At 40.3% G+C, this 21,742-nt stretch overlaps 1 protein-coding gene across 1 annotated transcript; it reads left to right on the forward strand.

Annotated features, from left to right (window-relative positions):
- The first annotated feature begins 79 nt into the window (after positions 1-79).
- On the forward strand, positions 80-21,712 carry RBBP4 (RB binding protein 4, chromatin remodeling factor). Its single transcript, XM_030327213.2, has 12 exons — positions 80-236; positions 818-965; positions 5,425-5,570; positions 12,499-12,672; positions 13,020-13,135; positions 13,253-13,413; positions 13,510-13,636; positions 13,774-13,851; positions 16,129-16,205; positions 16,312-16,369; positions 16,460-16,570; positions 20,715-21,712. The coding sequence occupies exons 1-12, from the start codon at positions 221-223 to the stop codon at positions 20,778-20,780; spliced, it is 1,278 nt and encodes a 425-aa protein (XP_030183073.1). The 5' UTR covers positions 80-220; the 3' UTR covers positions 20,781-21,712.
- Positions 21,713-21,742: the final 30 nt, after the last annotated feature.

Here is a 21,742-nt window from a genome sequence, read left to right on the forward strand (position 1 = left end):
GATTTTGCGCCTCTGGATAGGCTGCGAACGCGGCTTCCCCGCCCACCCCACGGTTCGCTGCGCTCGGATTGGCCAGTGTTGGCGCGAAGGTGCGCGAGTCGGCCCTCACGCAGGGGCAGCAGGAAACAATAGAGGCCGCGCGCGCCGAGCGAGCGCCCGTAGCCTCCCCGCCCCTCCCGCAACGCTCGACCCCGGGATCCCCCCGGCTTGCCTGCCCGCCATGGCCGACAAGGAAGGTGAGGGTGCTGGGGCTGCCCCAGGAGGGCGGGGGTGCCGGGCTGGCGCCGCAGCCTCGACAGGGCCTAGCAGTGAAGGCAAGCCCGACTCTTGAGTGTTGTCTCCACCATCGAAGGCGTGAGGAGAAATCGCCCCGCGGGGTCGGGCTAACGGCGCGCCTGTTCCAGCGGCGCGGAGGCCTGTCGCCGCGGCGTGGAGCTGCCGGAGTGGCGGGGGGGGGGGGGGGGCGGAGGCTGTTTGGTCCCTCCCCGCGCTCCCTGTCGGTCGGCCCGCTTCTCCCGGGAGTGCCTACGCCGTTCCCTATCCCAGAGGCCGGTGCTCGGGCCTCCTCACCGGCTCCGTGGACCTAGCGCGTACCGGAGCGTGCTCCCGAGCTCGACGCCGTCGCCCCAACGCCTAACGGAGTGACTGGCCCGAGAGTGGTTGCGGGCCCGCGACGGTAGGGAGGGGGGTCGGTACCTCCGCCTGGGGGAGATTGAGGCAAATCTCCATTTCAGAATCGAGCTGTGCCGGTAGCTTTGGAAGTGTTTCCTCCGTTTCCATTTGTGTTTGCTAACTTAATTTGTTTTTAACTTTTTAGCAGCCTTTGATGACGCAGTAGAAGAACGTGTGATCAACGAAGAGTACAAAATATGGAAAAAGAACACCCCTTTTCTTTACGATTTGGTGATGACCCATGCTCTGGAGTGGCCTAGCCTAACTGCACAGTGGCTTCCAGATGTAACCAGGTGACGTGAATCTTTTGAACGTTATTTTGTTGTGTCCTCCTCAGTGGAGATTTCTCACATTGATTTTCCCTATTTTCCGCCAGTCTCTTGGAGAGGGCACGTGATCAAAGCCTATTGGTGACGTTTTTTTCTAGGCCAAAAAATAAATAAATAAAACAAAATGTAAAAATAATTTTGCAACTTAGCTGATAAGGGAAAATTTGTTTCCTTTTCCTGATATGAAATGAATAGCCTGTTAAGAACTATAGTTGGCCAAATAATATAAAACGTGTCAGCTTTCAAAAAATGCCATGATGGGTCATTCTAGTACTTTCAGGAAAACGTTTGAATGTATAGGTAGTAGCTGGTTAGTACACAGATGTGTATGACATGGTACCTGCCTTCAAGGAGCACATGTCTAGTTAGTTGAAGAGGCTGGTGTAGACTAATAATTATAGATACATGTGCTAAGAGCAGTTTTACGGAGATACTTAGGATATTTAGAACTAACACCTGAGGATGGGATGGTTTTTATATAAGGGAATTATGCATAGTGAAAGATTAATCACTTGTGTGTCTTACACGTGAGAAACTTACCTCTAAGAGGATAAAATAATATTTCATTTAGCTTACATTTATTGAGGGTCTGGTAGGTGCCACATATCAGGGTGTACAAATTGAGATAAGTCACCTTCCCTACCTCGACTCCTTGTGTATATGGTATGGTAGATTTCCCCTCCCCCAAACCTTATTTGTAGGGAATATGGCCCAAGATCCCCAGTGGATGCCTGGAGCCATGGATAGTTCTGAACTCTATGTGTTATGTTTCTTCCTATACATGCATAACTGACAAAGTTTAAACAATGTAGGCACAATAAGAGACTAATGATAAAGCAGGATGATTATAATATACCATAACAAAAGCTGAGTGAATAATGTACCATAATAAAAGCTGGTCTCTTGCTGTCAAAATTTCTCACTGTACTCACCCTTCTTGTGATGTTGAGAAGATAAAATGCACATGTGATGAAATAAAGTGAGGTGAATGACATGGGCCTTGTGATGAAGTATTAGGCTACTACTGACCTGATGTTAAGTCAGAAGGAAGATCATCTGCTTCCGGATGGGACTGTAGTTGACCAAACTGAAGGAGGGGTGCTACTATATTACAGTGAAAAATAATTATCATGAGAGTGGCACAGATAAAATTATCAGAGGAAGGAAAAAATCGCCTCAATTTAGGGTATCCTGAAAGGCTCCCAGGAGGAAATAACAATGCAAAGATGAAGGTGAATTTAAATAATACAAGGTTTTATAAAAACCAGTGTGCCTGTTGGAATAATGGGTTTTCTATTATAAAACTGTTTCACTTTTCAGAATAGCATTTAAAAATTACATTGTGTATTAAATAACTCCATTTCTTCAAAATTCATGTCTTTAGAATTCAAGATATTTGCCGAATATGGTTAATTAGGCCATGTTTCAGCTCAACAAGTAATAAAATTTGATACAAATTTTACTAATGACTTAAGAACAAGGCTGCTACCTTCACAGTGGCATTAAAAATGAGGAGATCTGTCCTAATGGTGTTTAACAAACTTCTAAAAAAAATACCTAGAAATTTAGAGTCAGAAGCTTTGTCATGACCAGGAATTCCCATGTTTAACTGATCATCAGAATTACTTGAGTTCAGGTTAAGTGGAGCCATTTCTGTCAGGAGTTCTCAATGGTAGTTCAAACCATTTAGGAGCTGGTGGCAGAGTAATTGATGAAAAATAGTTGAATGGTGATTCCACAATCATGAGCTGCATGCATCATATTGGAACAGTGGATCCCAAATACTGGCCACTGCATACCTACTAAATCATTCTGGAACCATATTTTTAAAAACCTTCCTATATAATGTAGTTAGTAGCTCAATTTAGAAAGCAATGAATTAGACTAAAGTTTATTTATTTTGAGTGGGGGAGGGGGGATAGAGAGTTGTGCCCGGTCAGTGCAGAGCCCGATGGAAGGGCTCAAACTCACAAACCATGAGATGATGACCTGAGCTGAAGTCGTAAACTTAACCGACTGAGCCACCCAGGAGCCCCAAAGCTAATTTTTTTAAGACGAGGGTTACTTAGAAGCAAGCATACCTATTGGCTTAGTGTTTAATATTTTGTGTCTGTTGGTCTTTTTCTTTTCTTTTTTTTCTTGTGGGGATGGTGTTTATTCATATCCTTTTTAAAAAAAAATACTACTATAGTTCTGTAGTATCTTTTTCCCCCACTTCCTGTGGTTCTTTGTTTAGCCGTCTAAATGTAGACATTCCCAGTTTTGTGTTGACAATTCTCTTTTCTTTCCTCTACTTTTTCTATGTAGCATATAGATGCCTATTGCCTCTGTGCAGAGGAATTTCTATTGGTTCTCTCTAGACCCAATTTCTGAGTTCTTCCTGAATTTTCAGCAGCCTACTGGTGTCTTCTCTAAACTATCTTACTGGGTTCCCCAACATGACATTTTCCAAACTGAGTATATTCTTTCCATAGAGGTCCCAATCGGCTTTCTCCTATTGTTCCTATTTCTCTTTATCATACTTGACTTTGGTTTGACATTTCCTAGGTTCTTCTCTTTTTCCACTTGATGGTTCATTTATAAGCCTCAATGAATTACATTTGTATAATATCTCTTATCTAGACCAAAGGTTCTCAAACTTTAACATGCATTGTAATCAGCTGGAGGGATTGTAAAATAGATTGTGGTGCCCTGCATTCCAGGTTTCTGATTTAGTAGGTCTGGAGTGGATCTGAGAATTTAATTTGCCTTTCTGGATGAAGTTCCTAGATGCTGATGCTGGTGGTCCTGATACCACACTTGAAGAACCTCTACTTTGCACTGTCAGATTAATCCTCCTGTGATAATTCAAATGGTGCTGTGTCCTTAGAAATTTTCCATGGTCCTTTGTTCCCTCTATAGTATAGAGTCTTGAATTCCTTAAGGTGGCACTCAGTACCCTAGAATCTGCTTTCTTGCCTTCTCTTTCCATTTTGCAATGTCCAAAGTCAGTTGGGATGTTGGTCCTAGTAGGTGTGAGTTCTTTTGTTTATTTTTAAAATAATCTCTACACCCAACGTGAGGTTTAAACTCAGGACCCCCAAGATCTAAAGCCATATGCTCTACCAACTGAGCCAGCCAGGTGCCCCTCTAGTAGTTGTGTGATCTTAGGCAAGTTGCCTAATTTTCCTAAACCTCAAGTTCATCTTCATCTTTTGATGCATGGTTTGTAAGTGTTTAACATGATATCTGGCATTTTGTAGACCTGCCCTTTGCTCAGTTCCCTTTCTTTGGAATACTGTCTTTCAAAACCCTTGTCTCTTCTAGGTTTTATCTCTCATTTTGATATCTGCTTAAGTATCACCTCTTTCATGAATACTTCTTTAATTCCAGAAGCAATCTTATTTATTTATTTATTTAAATTTTTTTTAGCGTTTATTTATTATTGGGAGACAGTCACAGAGCGAGAGTAGGGGAGGGGCAGAGAGAGGGAGACACAGAATCTGAAGCAGGCTCCAGGCTCTGAGCTGTCAGCACAGAGCCCAACGCAGGGCTCGAACTCAACAAACTGCGAGATCATGACCTGAGCCGAAGTCAGTTGCTTAACCAACTGAGCCACCCAGGCGCCCCTATTTATTTATTTTTAAATTCTCATATTCTTATGTACGTTTCATGTATTTATTGACTTGTGTTTTAATTATTTGTATATGTGATTAATTGCCCCTGGCTTTTTAAGGGCATGAATCATGTCTTAATCATTTTTTGTACTTCGTAGTTTTTGGCACAATGTGTCACTGATTAGGCACTTAGTAAATATTTGAACAATTAGTTTATCTAATAATTATTTTCTTTTCTATACCTTTTAATGAAATTAATGAAGTAACCTGAAGTGTTAGTGTACCCAGCGATTACTTTGTTTACCTCCAACCCATTGTGGAGGGTGAGAAATTAATTCACATTTTATTCTGTTAGATGTTTTACCCAAAGTAATTATAAATTTTTTGTCAAGAAAATGAAGTGCTATGTAGTCCTATTAAGTGCTAGGTAGTCTTCTCTATGGAAGACACATTAAAAGTCAGAAATGTGTAGGGGTGCCTGGGTGGCTCAGTCAGTTAAGTGTCCGACTTCAGCTCAGGTCATGATCTCACAATTCGTGAGTTCAAGCCCCGCGTTGGGCTCTGTGCTGACAGCTTGGAGCCTGGAGCCTGCTTTGGATTCTGTGTCTTCCTCTGTCTCTGCCCCTCCTTTGCTCATGCTGTCTATCTCTCAAAAGTAAATAAATGTTAAAAAGATTTTTTAAAAGTTAGAAATGTGGCTCATAATGACTTTGTTCTCTCAAAACCTGGTTATAATTGTGCCTTTTTGCGTGTATATGTATATCACTACTTCATTGTCTCTATCAGTGTTGCTAATTTGAATAGTGACCATATGTTGCTGTTAACAGACCAGAAGGGAAAGACTTCAGCATTCATCGACTTGTCCTGGGAACACACACGTCGGATGAACAAAACCACCTTGTGATAGCCAGTGTGCAGCTCCCTAACGATGATGCTCAGTTTGATGCTTCCCACTACGATAGTGAGAAAGGAGGTAGGAATCTTAAAAACAAAAGAAGGAATAATGTGTGGGTTATATTTTTTATATTTTTGAAGTATCATGAAACGAATGTTAAGTTTGATAAATTAGCCTGTCAAGTTAGTAATAAGATTTTGAGCTTTGGAAAGCCTGGGTTTGCAGTACGGATCTTAAGTCTGAGAAGAGCTACTTAACACATAACATGGTTCTGTGCCTTTTCTATAAACCTCTCTCTACTAAGGAGGTTTTTGTTGTTGTTGTCGTTTTCCTTATGTTTATTTATTTGGGGGGGGAGGTGGTATGGAGAACATGCCAAGCAGGCTCCATGCTGCCAGCACAGAGCCCAACGCAGGGCTCAAACTCATGAACCATGAGATCATGACCTGAGCCAAAATCAAGAGTCGGACACTTAACCAACTGAGCCACCCCGGTGCCCCTTTTTATTGTTTTTTAATTTAAGTAATCTCTACACCCAACGTGGGGCTCACACTCAAAACCCCAAGATTAAGAGTTGCATGCTCTATTGACTGAGCCAGCCAGGTGCCCCAAAAGTCTACCATTTCTGTTTTTGTGCATGCATTCTCAGCTTGGGAGATAATTGCCCCCAAGGGGATGAAAATTTGTTCTCAGAGAGTGGGATGTGTGAAAACCATCTTAATTCTTTAAATGTGTAAAGCACAGATGTGCATGGTGTACATAAATATACAGGGTATCTATGGTATTAAAATTTCATCAAGAGTGTCAGAAAAGATGTTTTATAAAACATCTTGTTTCTTGGGGAAAAAAGACTAAGAAACACTGGCTTAAATTACGCTTTCTCAGATTGAAGTGGTAGAAATGACAACCATGGCACTTGATATGTATATAAAAATTAAATGAGCCATTTAATTGTATCCTATTTTTAGGAGATGACCTAAGGGTTTAACTAAATACTTTTTCCCTTTTAGTAGAGGTGGAAATGGGTGAGTTACCTTTGTTGTTACCCTTGAACGCAAGTTAGTACCAAGAGGTAAAAGTTACACTCATTGAGATTTGCGATCTTTTAAAAAAAATGGATGTTTAATGTTTCTTTCTTTAGATTTCTCCTGACTAGCAGAATCCATTTTTTATCTAAGTTCTTTTGAGCTCCCTCCAGTTATTTGCCAGGATCGTTCTGTGCAGTTAATCTTTTGATTACTCCATATTTGCCTTAGGGTGATACAGAATGCAAAGTAGTAAGTTCTTAAGGTAATGATCTGCAAACATGATTTTGTGTCACTGACCCAAGTATATGTGATATGATTATTGGGAAGTTATTTTCTTGATAAGCATTAGTGTTGGGGGGGGGGTGGGCACTGAATCTAAGAATCCGAAGATTTTGGCTTGAGATCCTGTTATGCCTCTCACTAGCTGTGTGGTTTTGGATAAATCATTTAGCCTCTCTGAGCATTAATTTCCTTTTTATTAAATGAAGATAAATTGTGGGTCGCCTGGGTGGCTCAGTCGTTTAAGCATGTGACTGGAGCTCAGGTCATGATCTCACGGTTCGGGAGTTCAAGCCCTGCATCAGGCTCTGTGCTGACAGCTCAGAGCCTGGAGGCTGCTTTGAATTCTGTATCTCCCTCTCTCTCTGCCCCTCCCTCACTTGTGTGTGTTCTCTCTCTCTCTCTAAACATTAAAAATTTTAATTAAAATCTTTAAAAAAAATGAAGATAAGTTGTTTTGAAATAGGATTTTTGGTTTAGTGACAAAGCAATATTCTGATGGGTAATGTAATAAATTATTTTTTTTTTAATTTTTTTTTTCAACGTTTATTTATTTTTGGGACAGAGAGAGACAGAGCATGAACGGGGAAGGGGCAGAGAGAGAGGGAGACACAGAATTGGAAACAGGCTCCAGGCTCTGAGCCATCAGCCCAGAGCCGGACGCGGGGCTCGAACTCACGGACCGCGAGATCGTGACCTGGCTGAAGTCGGACGCCCAACCGACTGCGCCACCCAGGTGCCCCGTAATAAATTATTTTAAAAATCAAAGCAAATACTGAATGCCAGGGTTTTTCCTTGGTACTAGGGATACAGCATAGAATAGGCTTTTCTGGCCTGATGTATCTTGAACATCTTTTTGTGTAAGACATAGCTCCTTTTTTGTTTTGTTTTGTTTAGACATAATTTCCTTTTGATGGTTATATACTGTGTCATAATTAACTATCCCTTATTTGACATTTAGGTGGTTTCCAATTTTCGGACTTCAAAAACAGTACTTGTACCATATGTCCTTTATAGTTTTACTATAGAATAAGTTTTGTTTTTCTTTTTTAATTTTATTTTTTTGATGTTTATTCATTCTTGAGAGAGACAGCATGAGTGGGGCAGAAGCAGAGAGAGAGGGAGACACAGAATGCAAAGCAGGCTCCAGGCTCTGAGCTGTCAGCACAGAGCCCGACGTGGGGCTCTAACTCACAAACAGATCATGACCTGAGCCGAAGTCAGATGCTTAACCAACTTAGCCACCCAGGCGCCCCATTATAGGATAAATTTTCTAAGTGGAAGGCCGATCAGAGCAAAACTGCCCTCCAAAAAACATTCAATCCCACCAATAGCAATCGTATTTGTATGTTTCTCCATGCCCTCGGCAACATTGGATTTACCTGTCCAACTTTTCTCTGATGTCCTTCAGATATTGTGTCATTCTTTGAATGCCTTCATCATTCCAAGATTTTAAAATATTTAGCTGTTGTTTTCTGGTACTTATGTTTTAACCATTAAAACTATAATCTTCCTGGTATTTGTTTTGGTATTGTGTACGGAGTAGGAATCTAAGCATTTTTCTAAGTGGTTAGCAATTTTTTATCTTTATTTAAAAAAAAATTTTTTTTTTAATGTTTGTTTATTTTGAGAGCCCATGCCTGAGCAGGGGAGGGACAGAGAGAGAGGGAGAAAGAGAATCCCAAGCAGACCCTGCACTGTCAGCTCGAAGCCCCATGAGGGGCTCAATCCCACTGTGAGATCAAGACCTGAGCCAAAATCAAGAGTTGGAAACTTAGCCAACTGAGCCACCCAGGCACCCCAGCAATTTTTTAAAAACCATTTGCTGGCAAATTATTTTCTTCACTGGTTTTAGAAGTGGCATTTTTTAACATATATACTCAAGTCTTTTTCTGGTAATTGAGTTTTTTGAACAGCATCAAGCCAATTTTTGCTTCATCCCCCTTAATTAATGTTTAATTATGGAGAAACAACTTAAAATACCAGTAATTATATTTGTACCACTATATAAATCATCCTATTTAATCCTCACAAGGAAACTGATACTCATAGATGTTTTGTAACTTGCCCTAAGGTTACATAGCTTATCTCCCATTTCTCCCTCTTCTCTTTACTTCCCTTCCCTCTTCTCCCCCCCCCCCCCCCATCTTCAGATCACTGGATAGGCTTCTCTCCATATGGTCTTAACAATGATGGAAGTACATAATATCATAGTGTCTCTTAGGTGGTGGTGAAGTAGATAGTTACTAGTCTCTCTCACTCTCAGATGAAATGTCCTGGACTCTCAGATTGAACTATTGTAATGAGTTACCATCCACTTGACCCCATTTGGTTTTAGGTAATTGATGTCAGATAGCTTCAAAAGATCATTGAACTTCCAAAGTGAAAACTAAAAACTGACTTAGTCTTGTTTTGACGTTAAAATAATTTGTGTTTATATTAGGTTCAGCCTGGCTATAGTCACGTTTTAAGCCCTTATAAAATAGATTAGATGTAAAAATTTTTTATTAATACTTATTTTTGAGAGAGAGCAAGTGCACACAAGCAAGCAGAGGAAGGGCAAAGAGAAGGAGACAAAATCTGAAGCAGACACCACTCTGTCAGCGCAAAGCCCATTGTGGGATTTAGGGCTTGGGGCTTGAACCTACTAACTGTAAGATCATGGCCTAAGCCAAAGTCACAACTGACTGAGCCGCCCAGGTGCCTCTAAAATTTACATTTAAATGACTCTGTTACCAAGATCGTCCAATATCAAGTTTATTTCTAGCAACTTATTTGGGGAATTTTTTTTTAAAGATATCTTTAGTCTTTTGTCTGAATTATACATAATAAACTGTTATTACATCATGATGAGATAGTTAACGGATATTAGAGTTTACTCTTTATAGTGAAAAGGTTTTTTGTTTTTTTTTTTTTTTAATTTTTTTTTTCAACGTTTATTTATTTTTGGGACAGAGAGAGACAGAGCATGAACGGGGGAGGGGCAGAGAGAGAGGGAGACACAGAATCGGAAACAGGCTCCAGGCTCTGAGCCATCAGCCCAGAGCCCGACGCAGGGCTCGAACTCACGGACCGCGAGATCGTGACCTGGCTGAAGTCGGACGCTTAACCGACTGCGCCACCCAGGCGCCCCTATAGTGAAAAGGTTTTTATGGGCTGAAAGAGTGACTTAGAGGTAGAAGTCAGTGCCGGTTACCTAGTTCGTTGGGGAAAATACTGGCTGGGAGGGACACAATAGTACCTTCTGGGAGGCTGGAAATTTCTGTATTTTGATCTGGGTGGTGGTTTTCCTAGTGTATACATTTGTAAAAATGTGTCAAACTAGGCACTTATACTACATTGTAGCTCAAGTTTTTTTAATACCACTTTATATGGAGAGAAGCAAACAAAATAGAAATATAACTGGACTTTGATAGCCATTTAATTATTGTACATTGATGCCTCAATCTTTCCTATTTCAGATTTGGCCTTTCATATACCAGCTTTAACTTGAGAACCCCTAATTATTTTTTAAATTGATAAATCATCATCTTCACAAAAACTCAATTGTGAATCCTCTAAGCTGACTTATTACTGTACTTTATCCACAGTTAGAGAGTTCCTCTGTTTAGTATGTATCCCACACCAAAATACCCCACATTCTGTAGTTAATACCCTTGTTCTGCAGACTCTGTGCCAGCTGTTGTTCTTCCCTTGTTATTGGTATCTGTTTTCTGGTAGTTCTGCTTTTTTGTCATAGTCATCTGTAGTTACATTTTATCTCTGTGTGTTTGGACTGAAAGTTCCTTGCAATCACATCCTATCATGCCTTCTTTTTTTACATCATAGATGCTCATGGTCTAGAGTTCTGGGGGAAAATTCATTTAACGTGGTTTTTTTTCTCTTTTAGTGTCTATTTTGAGCTTTTATTTTTAGATTTTTAGCCTGTATGAAACATTTGCATTTCAACGTCTAAAAGTTAACTTGGAAGTTGAAAGTTATCTAATCTGCCAGCCATATTACCCATCTATATCCTTGCTTTTTAAAAAGATTTTTGTCCTGGGGTACCTGGGTGGTTCAGTTGGTTAACTGTCTAACTCTTGGTTTCAGCTCAGGCCGTGATCACTGTTCATGAGATCAAGCCCCATGTTGGGTTCAACACTGACAGCACAGAGCCTTTTGGGGATTCTCCCTCTCCCTGCCACCCTCCCAAATAAACTTAAAAAAAATTTTTTTTTGTCCTTCAAAGTGTAACACTTAGTAACAGTACTCTTGACAGCATTTTCATTTACAAGTTAATTTCACAGCTTTGCTTTATGAATAAAGTATTTGAGGCTCAGAGAAATTGAAGGTCTTCCCCCAAATCACTAAGCTAAGTGGCAGTTAGGCCAACATCCGACTCTTACTTAGATATCTTATTCTGCCTTTTGTAATTCTTTGACTGATAGTTAACTACCTTTGTTTGTGTATATGTTGCTTTGCCAAGATTTACATAATCACAAATTATATTGTTATACATTTTATGGTGACACTTGGGAGAACTAAGTGCATACAGTAGTCAAAAGTGAATAAGAAATGTTTTTATCTATTCTTTGCCTGGTTTATTTCAGCTAAGGATCATGGTTGGCATATGTAAGTGGGGGTTAGGAAAACGAAACTACCTCTTGGGCTCTGTGTTTTGTCACTGGACTAAAAGAAATGGTATAGGGAAAAGATAATGGTGTGATGGTATTTCAGAAAGGACATTCCAAACTAGGTCTTCAAATAAATGGTATAGGAAGAACTCTTTAGTACCTGGCATACTGTGTACTCTAATATTCATTAAAATAGTAACTTAGGTTCTGTTTATTCAGCACTTTCAGTATTTTAAGTGAGATTTAAAAATTGATTATTGACGGTGTTTGGGTGGTTCATTCGGTTAAGCGTCTAACTTCAGCACAGGTCATGATCTCACAGTTCATGGGTTTGATCCCCACGTCGGGCTGTGTGCTGAGAGCCTGGAGCCTCCTTCGGATTCTGTCTCCCTGTCTCTCTCTGCCCCTCCCCTGCTCGCACACTGTCTCTTTTTGCCTCTCAAAAATAATAAATAAAGGTTAAAAAATTTTTTTAATTGCTTGAGAATCTGCTTTTTGATTTATTTTGTTTATTATTTTTGAGAGAGGGAGAGGGAGAACTCCAGCAGGGGAGGGACAGAGAGGGGGAGACAATCTGAAGCAGGCTCTGCGCTGACAGCAGCGAGTGAGATCATGACCTGACTTGAAGTTGAATGCTTAACAAACTGAGCCACCAAAGCACCCCAAGAACCTACTTTTGAAGTGGAATTGGTATAGTGTTCCTACTTTTAGATAGCATATATATTTATTAATTATACAACTCTCCAGAGTTGGTGTAGTTATGGCTGAAAGAATACTAGACTGGGAATCAAAAAATGGGGATTCACATTAGGTTCTGCCAAAGTCATGTCACTAGGAACACATTAATGTAGGTACTCCAGATTTGTTTTTCTTTGTAAAAATTTTGAGGATATTAACTGTTCCCTACTGTGTAGTATTGCAGTAAGAATCAATAAAAGGTGTGAAAACACTTTATACTGCTGACAAATGCCTAGATTACTTCTCTTACATCAGTTTGCTGATAAAAAGCAAACTTGGCCTGTGTCATCATTTGAGTGACATAGGGTATCTCTTGCTTTGTCCTCATTTGCAATTTCTTATTTACAGAATTTGGAGGTTTTGGCTCAGTTAGTGGAAAAATTGAAATAGAGATCAAGATCAACCATGAAGGAGAAGTAAACAGGGCACGCTATATGCCCCAGAACCCTTGCATCATTGCAACAAAGACTCCATCCAGCGATGTTCTTGTTTTTGACTATACCAAACATCCTTCCAAACCAGGTACCTGCCCTCTTTAGTTCAAATACAGATAATGAGTCGCTGTGGGAATACATTGCTCCACTCAATTGGAATTTAATTGCTTGTTATTCTTTGTATAATTTATACTGGTGATTTATACTGGTATGTGTGGGTATTCTTCATTCTTCTTACCCAGGTGGGGAAAAAAGTGCTTTTTTACACAGAATAGAGTGATGCTCATTTAATTTTAAGCATTCTTTGATCATAATGGGTCTGTATCGCTGTAGATAGGAAGAGCCTTCGAACTCTTGATCAAAATTCCATTATGTTTAGTAGACCCAAGGAGGAAGTGGGCTCTGGATAGTCTTGATATGTCGGTTACTTTGCAGACCCTTCTGGAGAGTGCAACCCCGACCTGCGTCTCCGTGGACATCAGAAGGAAGGCTATGGGCTTTCTTGGAACCCAAATCTCAGTGGGCACTTACTTAGTGCTTCAGATGACCATGTGCGTATCCTTCCCATTTTGAAGCAAATCTGGGCTAGTTATCAGTTGGTTTCTTTTCTGGGGTGTGTGGGAAAGTGAGAATCTTCCATTTATATAATAGTTAATTTTACATTTAAGACCATCTGCCTCTGGGACATCAGTGCTGTTCCAAAGGAAGGAAAAGTTGTGGATGCGAAGACCATCTTTACAGGGCATACAGCAGTAGTAGAAGACGTTTCCTGGCATCTGCTCCATGAGTCTCTGTTTGGGTCAGTTGCTGATGATCAGAAACTTATGATGTGAGTAGAATCGTGTTTTAATTTTTTCTTTGTTATCTAAGTTTTATATTGTTACCTATTTTAAGCTTTTTTCCTGTTTTTTCTTTTTTATCAAAGCTGGGATACTCGTTCAAACAATACTTCCAAACCAAGCCACTCAGTTGATGCTCACACTGCTGAAGTGAACTGCCTATCTTTCAATCCTTACAGTGAGTTCATTCTTGCCACAGGATCAGCTGACAAGGTCAGTTTGTTTTATTTTAAGAAAAAACATAGGGTGAATTTCTCTGGCTTCCTTTGAATGCACAGAGATCTTTTAGTTACGGAATTTCTTCTCATTAAAAAAAAATTGATTGTTCTTGCTTTCCTTTTTGTATCTAGACCGTTGCTTTGTGGGATCTGAGAAATCTGAAACTTAAGTTGCATTCCTTTGAATCACATAAGGATGAAATATTCCAAGTAAGAGAAACTAATGTGCTTTTTTTTTTTCTTTAAGGAAAACCTGGATGTGTGAGTAGGCACACTTGTGGTTTATCCCATTACTATAAATAATAAAAACCTTCTACATGTTTATGCTAATCTCTGTAGGAATTGGGATTGTTATTTCTATACTTCCTCAAACTGGTCATTGGCCACTTATATTCTTGAGGTATTAAGAAAATTAGTGCCTGGGGACGCCTGGGTGGCTCAGTCGTTTAGGTGTCCGACTTTGGCTCAGATCATGATCTCCCAGTTAGTGAGTTCAAGCCCCGCGTCAGGCTCCACGCCTGTTTGGGATTCTCCATCTCCTTCCCTGTCTGCCCTTCCCTCCCTCCCTCTTTCTCTCTCTCTCTCAAAATAAATAAACTTAAAAAATTAAACCACAAAAAAAGAAGGAAAATTAGGGTCTGATTTTATTCTTGTCTCTGACCCTTGTCTCTTACCTTATTTCCAGAACTTGCCATGTCTGTTGATTTTGTTGTTGAAGCCTAAAGTGCTAGCTCCCATGTTTCCTGCCTCATGAGTTTAAGCTCCTTTCTTAATCTGGAAAAACTGACTCAGTCAAGAAATGTTGCACTATGTTCAGGGGCGCCTGGGTGGCGCAGTCGGTTAAGCGTCCGACTTCAGCCAGGTCACGATCTCGCGGTCCGGGAGTTCGAGCCCCGCATCGGGCTCTGGGCTGATGGCTCAGAGCCTGGAGCCTGTTTCCGATTCTGTGTCTCCCTCTCTCTCTGCCCCTCCCCCGTTCATGCTCTGTCTCTCTCTGTCCCAAAAATAAATAAACGTTGAAAAAAAAAAAAAATTTAAAAAAAAAAAAAAGAAATGTTGCACTATGTTCAAAGCTTATTGCTGGAAAACTGTGAGGAATATGTTCTAGTCTTTGCTGTCAAAGAGCTTACAATTCTATAGCAAGGAAAGGCCCATTTAGAGTCACCATAATAAAAGATGGTCAAGTGTTAAGAACCTAAAAGTGGTCAAATTTAATTTTGGTTGTGTGAAAGTGGCCTCTGAACTAGTCTCTAGGTGAGCCATTTTCCCATGCACTTAGTCTCACTTAACCTTATTTTCTACTCTCAGCCTCTCCAGTGAACATTTTGTCTTTACTCTGTCTTTTTGTCCTTGCCTGTAATGGTATTCTTGCCAGGAGTATGTCTAAATTCCTCCCTAAATGGGGCGCCTGGGTGGCGCAGTCGGTTAAGCGTCCGACTTCAGCCAGGTCACGATCTCGCGGTCCGTGAGTTCGAGCCCCGCGTCCGGCTCTGGGCTGATGGCTCGGAGCCTGGAGCCTGTTTCCGATTCTGTGTCTCCCTCTCTCTCTGCCCCTCCCCCATTCATGCTCTGTCTCTCTCTGTCCCAAAAAAATAAATAAACGTTGAAAAAAAAAAAAATAAAATAAATTCCTCCCTAAGTATTGGTCACTAATGCACTCTTATCCGTACCGTGAACCTAGGACTTTCTTATCAAACAGTGTAACAATATGTGATTTTGTTGTGTGTGTAGTAGCTAACTTTAATAAAGTCATTATTGTAAGGAGTCATTTTTTATCAGTTTTATAGTGCTGAATTTATAGTAAGTATTTGAGAAAATATTGTGTGTATGTGTTTTGCATTTTGGTTCTAAGGTCAGAATTGGATTACATTCAGCCAGAAGCCAGAATTCGTAAGAATAGATAAGATCAGATCCTCAAAAATATAAGATGAGCACCTGGCTGGCTCAGTTGGTGGAGCATGCAACTCTTGATCTTGGGGTCGTGTGTTCAAGCCCCACTTTGGGTGTGGAGCCTACTTTAAAGTTTAAAAATCTTTAAAATACATACGTGTAAAGTGAAAAAGAACAAAAGCTGACTTCCTAGGTTTAGTGATAGATTATTTCCATATAAGAAACAATATTATCTAGCTGTCAAGTTTTATAACATCTAAAATACGTTGATTTCTTCTTTTATTTACAAAATGTTTTAATTGTTAAATATAATTTAGGTATTTTCTCCTCAATTTTTAAATTTTTTTTTAATGTTTATTTGTGTTTTGAGAGAGAGACAGAACGTGAGTGGGGGAGGAACAGAGAGAGAAGGAGACACAGAATCGGAAGTAGGCTCCAGGCTCTGAGCTGTCAGCACAGAGCCCGACGTGGGGCTCAAACTCATGAACCGTGAGATCACAACCTGAGCTGAAGTCGAACGCTTACTGACTGAGCCACCTAGGTGCCCCCTCCCTGAATTTTCTAAATGCTTTTCTGTTTCCTTCATTCTTACTATAGGTTCAGTGGTCGCCTCACAATGAGACTATTTTGGCTTCCAGTGGTACTGATCGCAGACTGAACGTCTGGGATTTAAGGTAAATCTTGTGTTAGTTACTTTTTGTGGAGTTAACTTTATTTATACTTTCCCAAATTAGTTACTCAGGATAAATGTTTTAACTTATAAAAATTTTCTTGTGCTAGTAAAATTGGAGAGGAACAATCCCCAGAAGATGCAGAAGATGGGCCACCAGAATTGTTGGTATGTTACACACACTGAGTAGTATTGAAATAGTCTGTATTTATTGTCCTCTATCTGTTCCTCATATCTTTGTTTTTCTCCCTCTTGCAGTTTATTCATGGTGGTCACACTGCCAAGATATCTGATTTCTCCTGGAATCCCAATGAACCTTGGGTGATTTGTTCTGTATCAGAAGATAATATCATGCAGGTTTGGCAAATGGTAAGTGTTAATCATTTATTTGGGGGAGGTTAGGTAAATGAGATGTAGTGTCACTTCATATTTATAGACTTTAATGAATACCACTGGCCTCTCTGGTCAGTTTATTCCTGAGTATGACTTTAGCACTTAGCTGCACATTATCATTTTCAAGTGTCTGCTTGTTACCTTTATCTTCTTGTGCCAGTGGTGTTTCAGACTCAAACCAAACTTCTCTCCCCCTTTACCTTACTCCCCTTTCCTCCTGATTTTCCTGTTTCCTGTATGGCTCTAGTGTCTTCTCCAGCTCTTCCAACTTGAAAACTCAAGAGTTTATTATCACTAGACTTCTAAGTCTAGTTCACTTACCAGGTTTAACATTGTCTGTCTGCAGGGTCATATCTATACTCCTCTTACAGAATACACACTTACATACCTACTTTCCTGTTTCTACTACACACCCTAGTTTTTGTCAGATTCTTACTACTACTTTCTAGACTATAATAACCTCCTTGCTGTTGGCTTGCCTTCTGCTTTCCCCTCTTTGCTGGCAGTTGAATCTTTGAGAATGGCATTCCTTTGAAGTGGCTTATGAACATGCCCAGCACATGCCTACCACAGTGGCACAGCATCAAATACTATCATTTCTCCATAAAATTTTAGTAGATGCTGAAAACATCCCTGCCCTTTATACCCCGGTTGGAGGTGATTGAGGTGAATTCTTTGAATTTCCAGAGAGCTTGGAATTTAATAAAAGATAACTATGATGTCTAATATATAGCAGAGTTAGAAACACTTGCCTTCTGGAGATGGATGGTGGTTGATAGTTGGACATAAGGTGAATGGGCTTAATGCCTCTGAACTGTACACTTAATAATGATTCAGATGGGGGCTGTCTGGGTGACTCAGTCGGTCAAGTGTCTGACTTCAGCTCAGGTCATGATCTGGTTAGGTGAGTTCAAGCCCCGAATCAGGCTCACTGCTATCAGTGCAGAGCCCACTTTGGATCTGCTGTATCCCCTTCCCCTTCCCCACTCACACTGTCTCAAAAATGAAACGCTTTTAAAAAGTGGTTAAGATGGTAAATTTAAGATATTTTTCATAAGTTTTTTTGGAGAGAGACCATGTGTGCAAGTGGGGGAGGGGCTGAGAGGGGGAGAATGAGAATCCCAAGCGGGCTCTGTGGTGTCAGCCCTGATCCTGACGCTCAGTCCCACAAACTGTGGGATCATGACCTGAGTCAGAATTAAGAATCGGATATTTAACTGCCTTAGCCATCCAGGCGCCCCAAGATGGTAAATTTTATGTGTTTACCACAGATTTTTTTAAATGTTTATTTTAGTTTTAAAATAGCGTGAGTGGGGGAGGGGCAGAGGGAGAGGGAGACACAGAATTCAAAGCAGGCTCCAGGCTGTCAGCTGTTCGCATAGAGCTGGACACAGAGCTTGAACTCACAAACCATGAGATCATGACCTGAGCGGAAGTCCAATGTTTGAGCCACCCAGGTGCTCCTGAGATTAACATATTGTATGGTGTATCTGTACTTTGGAATATTATGTATCAAAAAGAAATGTGCTTTGTTTTTATAAGATACCCATGACATTTTAAGTAGGAAAAGGACAGGTTGTAGAACAATAGCATGCTGTAATCCCTCATGTTAAAATTATTGTAGCTAGTGTTTAATTAGGGGTGCCTGGGTGCGCCTGCATGCGTGCACTCTCAAAGATAAACATTTTTAAAAAATTATGTGTAACTATTTAGAAGGCTGTTTGTCAAAATGTGGTTGGTATATTTAGGGAGTATTTTTATTTCTTCTTTATTCCTTTTAGTAATAATTATGTGTTATATGTGTAAACAGAAAATCTGGCTCACCTTTTTCCTTGTATTGTACCCACATAAAATTAATATAAAAATTAAAGACGGAAAAGTGAAATAATCTGCCTTGGATAGCCTTTAAATTAAAAATATTTTAGTTGTTCCCATGGGATTGTTGTAGTAGATTGAACTACATCATCTTCAGGCAGGCCAGGTATTTTCTTTACTTGTTTTTTTTAGAATTGTGGTAAAAGAAAAGGAGAATTATAAAATAAATATTTGGTCTTTGTCCAGGTTCCTAGCACAGAGATCCTAAAACCTTTGGAATTGTCAGAGTGGTAGAAGTCTCTATTCCTATTTATAAAGAGCCCCTTTTGGCCACGCCTGAGTTTAGGCTAAGGAGGTAACTTAGGGCCACTGGATAGCCTCAGGATAGGTCTGAACTCCCAAAAGACTGAACAGTTGATTGGAAAACTTTTCAGTCCCTCCCACCCACAAGCAGAGGGGATTGCGCTCTGTAAAGACTCTTGAAAAGCCTCTATAAAACTTCTCGATGCAATGAGCTTCCAAGTTGTTAAATAGATCGATGCTGCCTAGGGAAGGCATGGACGCTCTGTGCTCCCTTTTCACCGTGCCCTGGGCATCACTGCCATTTGACTATTCCTGAGTTTTAAGTTGTAAACTGCTGATACTAAATAAAAGTTTTCATGATTTTATGAATCATTCCAGCAAATTATCAAATCTAAGATGGCAGGGGGTGGGAGGGCAGCCTGTGGAAACCCCCAAGTTTTATAGGCAAGTTGGACAGAAGTACATGGTTAGTCTGGGCACTCCGCTTGACACTGGCCTCTGAAGTGAGGATTATAGTCTTGTGGGACCAGGCCCTTAAACCTGTGGAGTCTGACACTACTTCTAGGTGTAGTTAGTGTCAGGATTGAATTGAATTGTTAGACACCTTTGGGTGAAAAAGACAGTTACACATTCGTTGTCAGAAAACATTACAAAATCGTATACGTTCCTGTTGCAGTCAGATCACAGGCTTTTTAAAGATAAGACTGTCCCATCCTCTGCAGCACCTAGCCTAGTGATTTGTGCACAGTAGATGCTAAGTAAGAACAGTTAACTTTCCCCAAATAAAAGTATTTTCTGTATTTAAGATTATGCCTTTGGCTGCAAGTTTCTCATCAAATAATAGAAGTAGAGTTTATGCTAGAGCAGTTTTCTTTTTTCTTTTTACATTTCTTTTTTTTTTTTTTTTTTGAGAGAGAGCGAGCACATGCGCAAGCAGGGGAGGGGCAGAGAGAAAGAGGGAGACAGGATCTGAAGCAGGCTCCATGCTGACAGCAGAGCACCCGATGTGGGGCTCGAACCCACGACCTGCAAGATCATGACCTGAACCGAAGTTGGACGCCCAACTAACTGAGCCACGCAGGCGTCCCTAGAGCAATTTTCTTTTAAAAATATTCATAAATTGAGATTTGAAACCCATGGTTGGGGGGGGGGGAGTCTCTTAATGAACGCTTATTTATTTTTTACTGTAATCACAGAATTATGCAACCGTCACCACAGTAATTTACCCCTCAGAAAAACTGCATACCCATTAGCCATCACTCCCTATTTTTCTCCAGTCCACCCAACAGTAGGCAATCCCCAGTCCACTTTACGGATTTGCCTGTTCTGGACACTTACTGTAAACTAAATAATACAATATGTGACTACCTTTTTTTTATTGCCACATACCATTTTTATTTATTCATCATTTGATGGGCATTTGTGGTGTTTTTACTTTTTTTAATTCTATAAATTTTTTTTAATGTTTTATATTTTTTTTGAGAGAGAGAGAGAGAGAGCGTGAGCAGGGGAGGGACAGAGAGAGGGAGACACAGAATCTGAAGCAGGCTCCAGGCTCTGAGCTGTCAGCACAGAGCCTGATGCAGGGCTTGAACCCACAAACTGTGAGATCATGACCTGAGCCGGTCTGACGCTCAACCAACTGAGCCACCCAGGCGCCCCTGTCGTTTTTACTTTTTGACTCTTGTGACTAACGTCCAATAAAAGGACTCCTGAAGGTTGAGTGTGAAGACAAACAGTAACCATACTTCAGTTTTGTGGGAATGTCCTAATCTACTTGGCCTGTGGGCCAGCTGCCTGTTTTTATTGGAACATAGCCATACCCATTCATTTTCAGATGGTCAATGGTTGCTTTCATGCAGCAACTGCAGGGCTGAATAGTTGCTACAGAGACTCTGGTTCAGTCTCTCTCTCTGGCCTGATCTGTTTTTGAAACTTTAACTTCAAGAAATATCTTCCATGTTTACTAAATGCCCTTTCTCTGTTTCTTGTTTTTGGGCAGGCAGAGAACATTTATAATGATGAAGACCCTGAAGGAAGCGTGGATCCAGAAGGACAAGGGTCCTAGATATGTCTGCACTTCTTGTGATTTTAGACTCCCCTGTTTTTCCTCTCAACCCTGAGATTGATTTAACACTGGTTTTGAGACACAGACTTTGTTTGGCTATCCCTCTATGATAGATAGGTACCATCAACAATGTTACTAGCCCAAACAGAGGGTGTTTTCTAAATATTAACTGGGGGACTTGATTCAGTAAAACCACAGACTTCTATTTAAATTTTCTTCAGGAATTTTCTAGTAACAAAGGTCTAAAGTAGCCACTTTAGAAAGGGGAATATTGTGTGTGGTTATTTTTCTTCTTAGGCTGTATCCCCAAGTTTTTCAGACTCCTTTAAGTTAAGGCTAAAGTGAGGAAGGAATAGAGCCAAGTGAGGTAGGTGTCTGAGCCATGGAGTATAAATACCACACGATGTCATTTTTATTCAGGAAATGGGGGAGATTCAAGTCCTATAAATTCCTCTTCTGAAATCTTCACACCTGACTTTCCAGGATGCACATTTTCCTATGTAGACCAGTCTCCCCTGTTTCTTCAGTTAAGTCAAACCTATGTGTTCCTCTTTCCCCATATATTTTTGCTTGTTAGTGTATTTCTTGAGCTGTTTTCATATTTCTTTCCTTTCTGTGAAATGGTTTTTTTAAAAAACTTGGGACCACCAAGTTGTAAAGATGTATGTTTTTACCTGACAGTTATACCACAGGTAGACTGTCCAGTTGAGTTGAGAAGAGTGAATTGATAGCTTGTATTTGTTTTTAAAATTAAATTAATCCTGGATAAGAGTTGCCTTTTTTTTTTTTTTTTTAAAGGAGTTAGTCCTTGACCACTAGTTTGGTACCATCTCTATTTTGGGTGACCTGTTTCACCAGCAGGCCTGTTACTCTCCATGACTAACTGTGTAAGTGCTTATAATGGAATAAATTGCTTTTCTACGTAACCCCATGCTGATGGGTTTTATTTAGTACATAACATT

This window comes from Lynx canadensis, chromosome C1 (assembly GCF_007474595.2).
Source record: "Lynx canadensis isolate LIC74 chromosome C1, mLynCan4.pri.v2, whole genome shotgun sequence".
NCBI classification, from domain to species: Eukaryota; Metazoa; Chordata; class Mammalia; order Carnivora; family Felidae; genus Lynx; species Lynx canadensis.

Excerpts from the sequence above, each read along its gene's own strand:
- RBBP4 (XM_030327213.2), top strand. Across the intron at positions 5,571-12,498 it reads CTACGATAGTGAGAAAGGAG|AATTTGGAGGTTTTGGCTCA; the intron begins GTAGGAATCTTA and ends TCTTATTTACAG. Across the intron at positions 12,673-13,019 it reads CAAACATCCTTCCAAACCAG|ACCCTTCTGGAGAGTGCAAC; the intron begins GTACCTGCCCTC and ends GTTACTTTGCAG.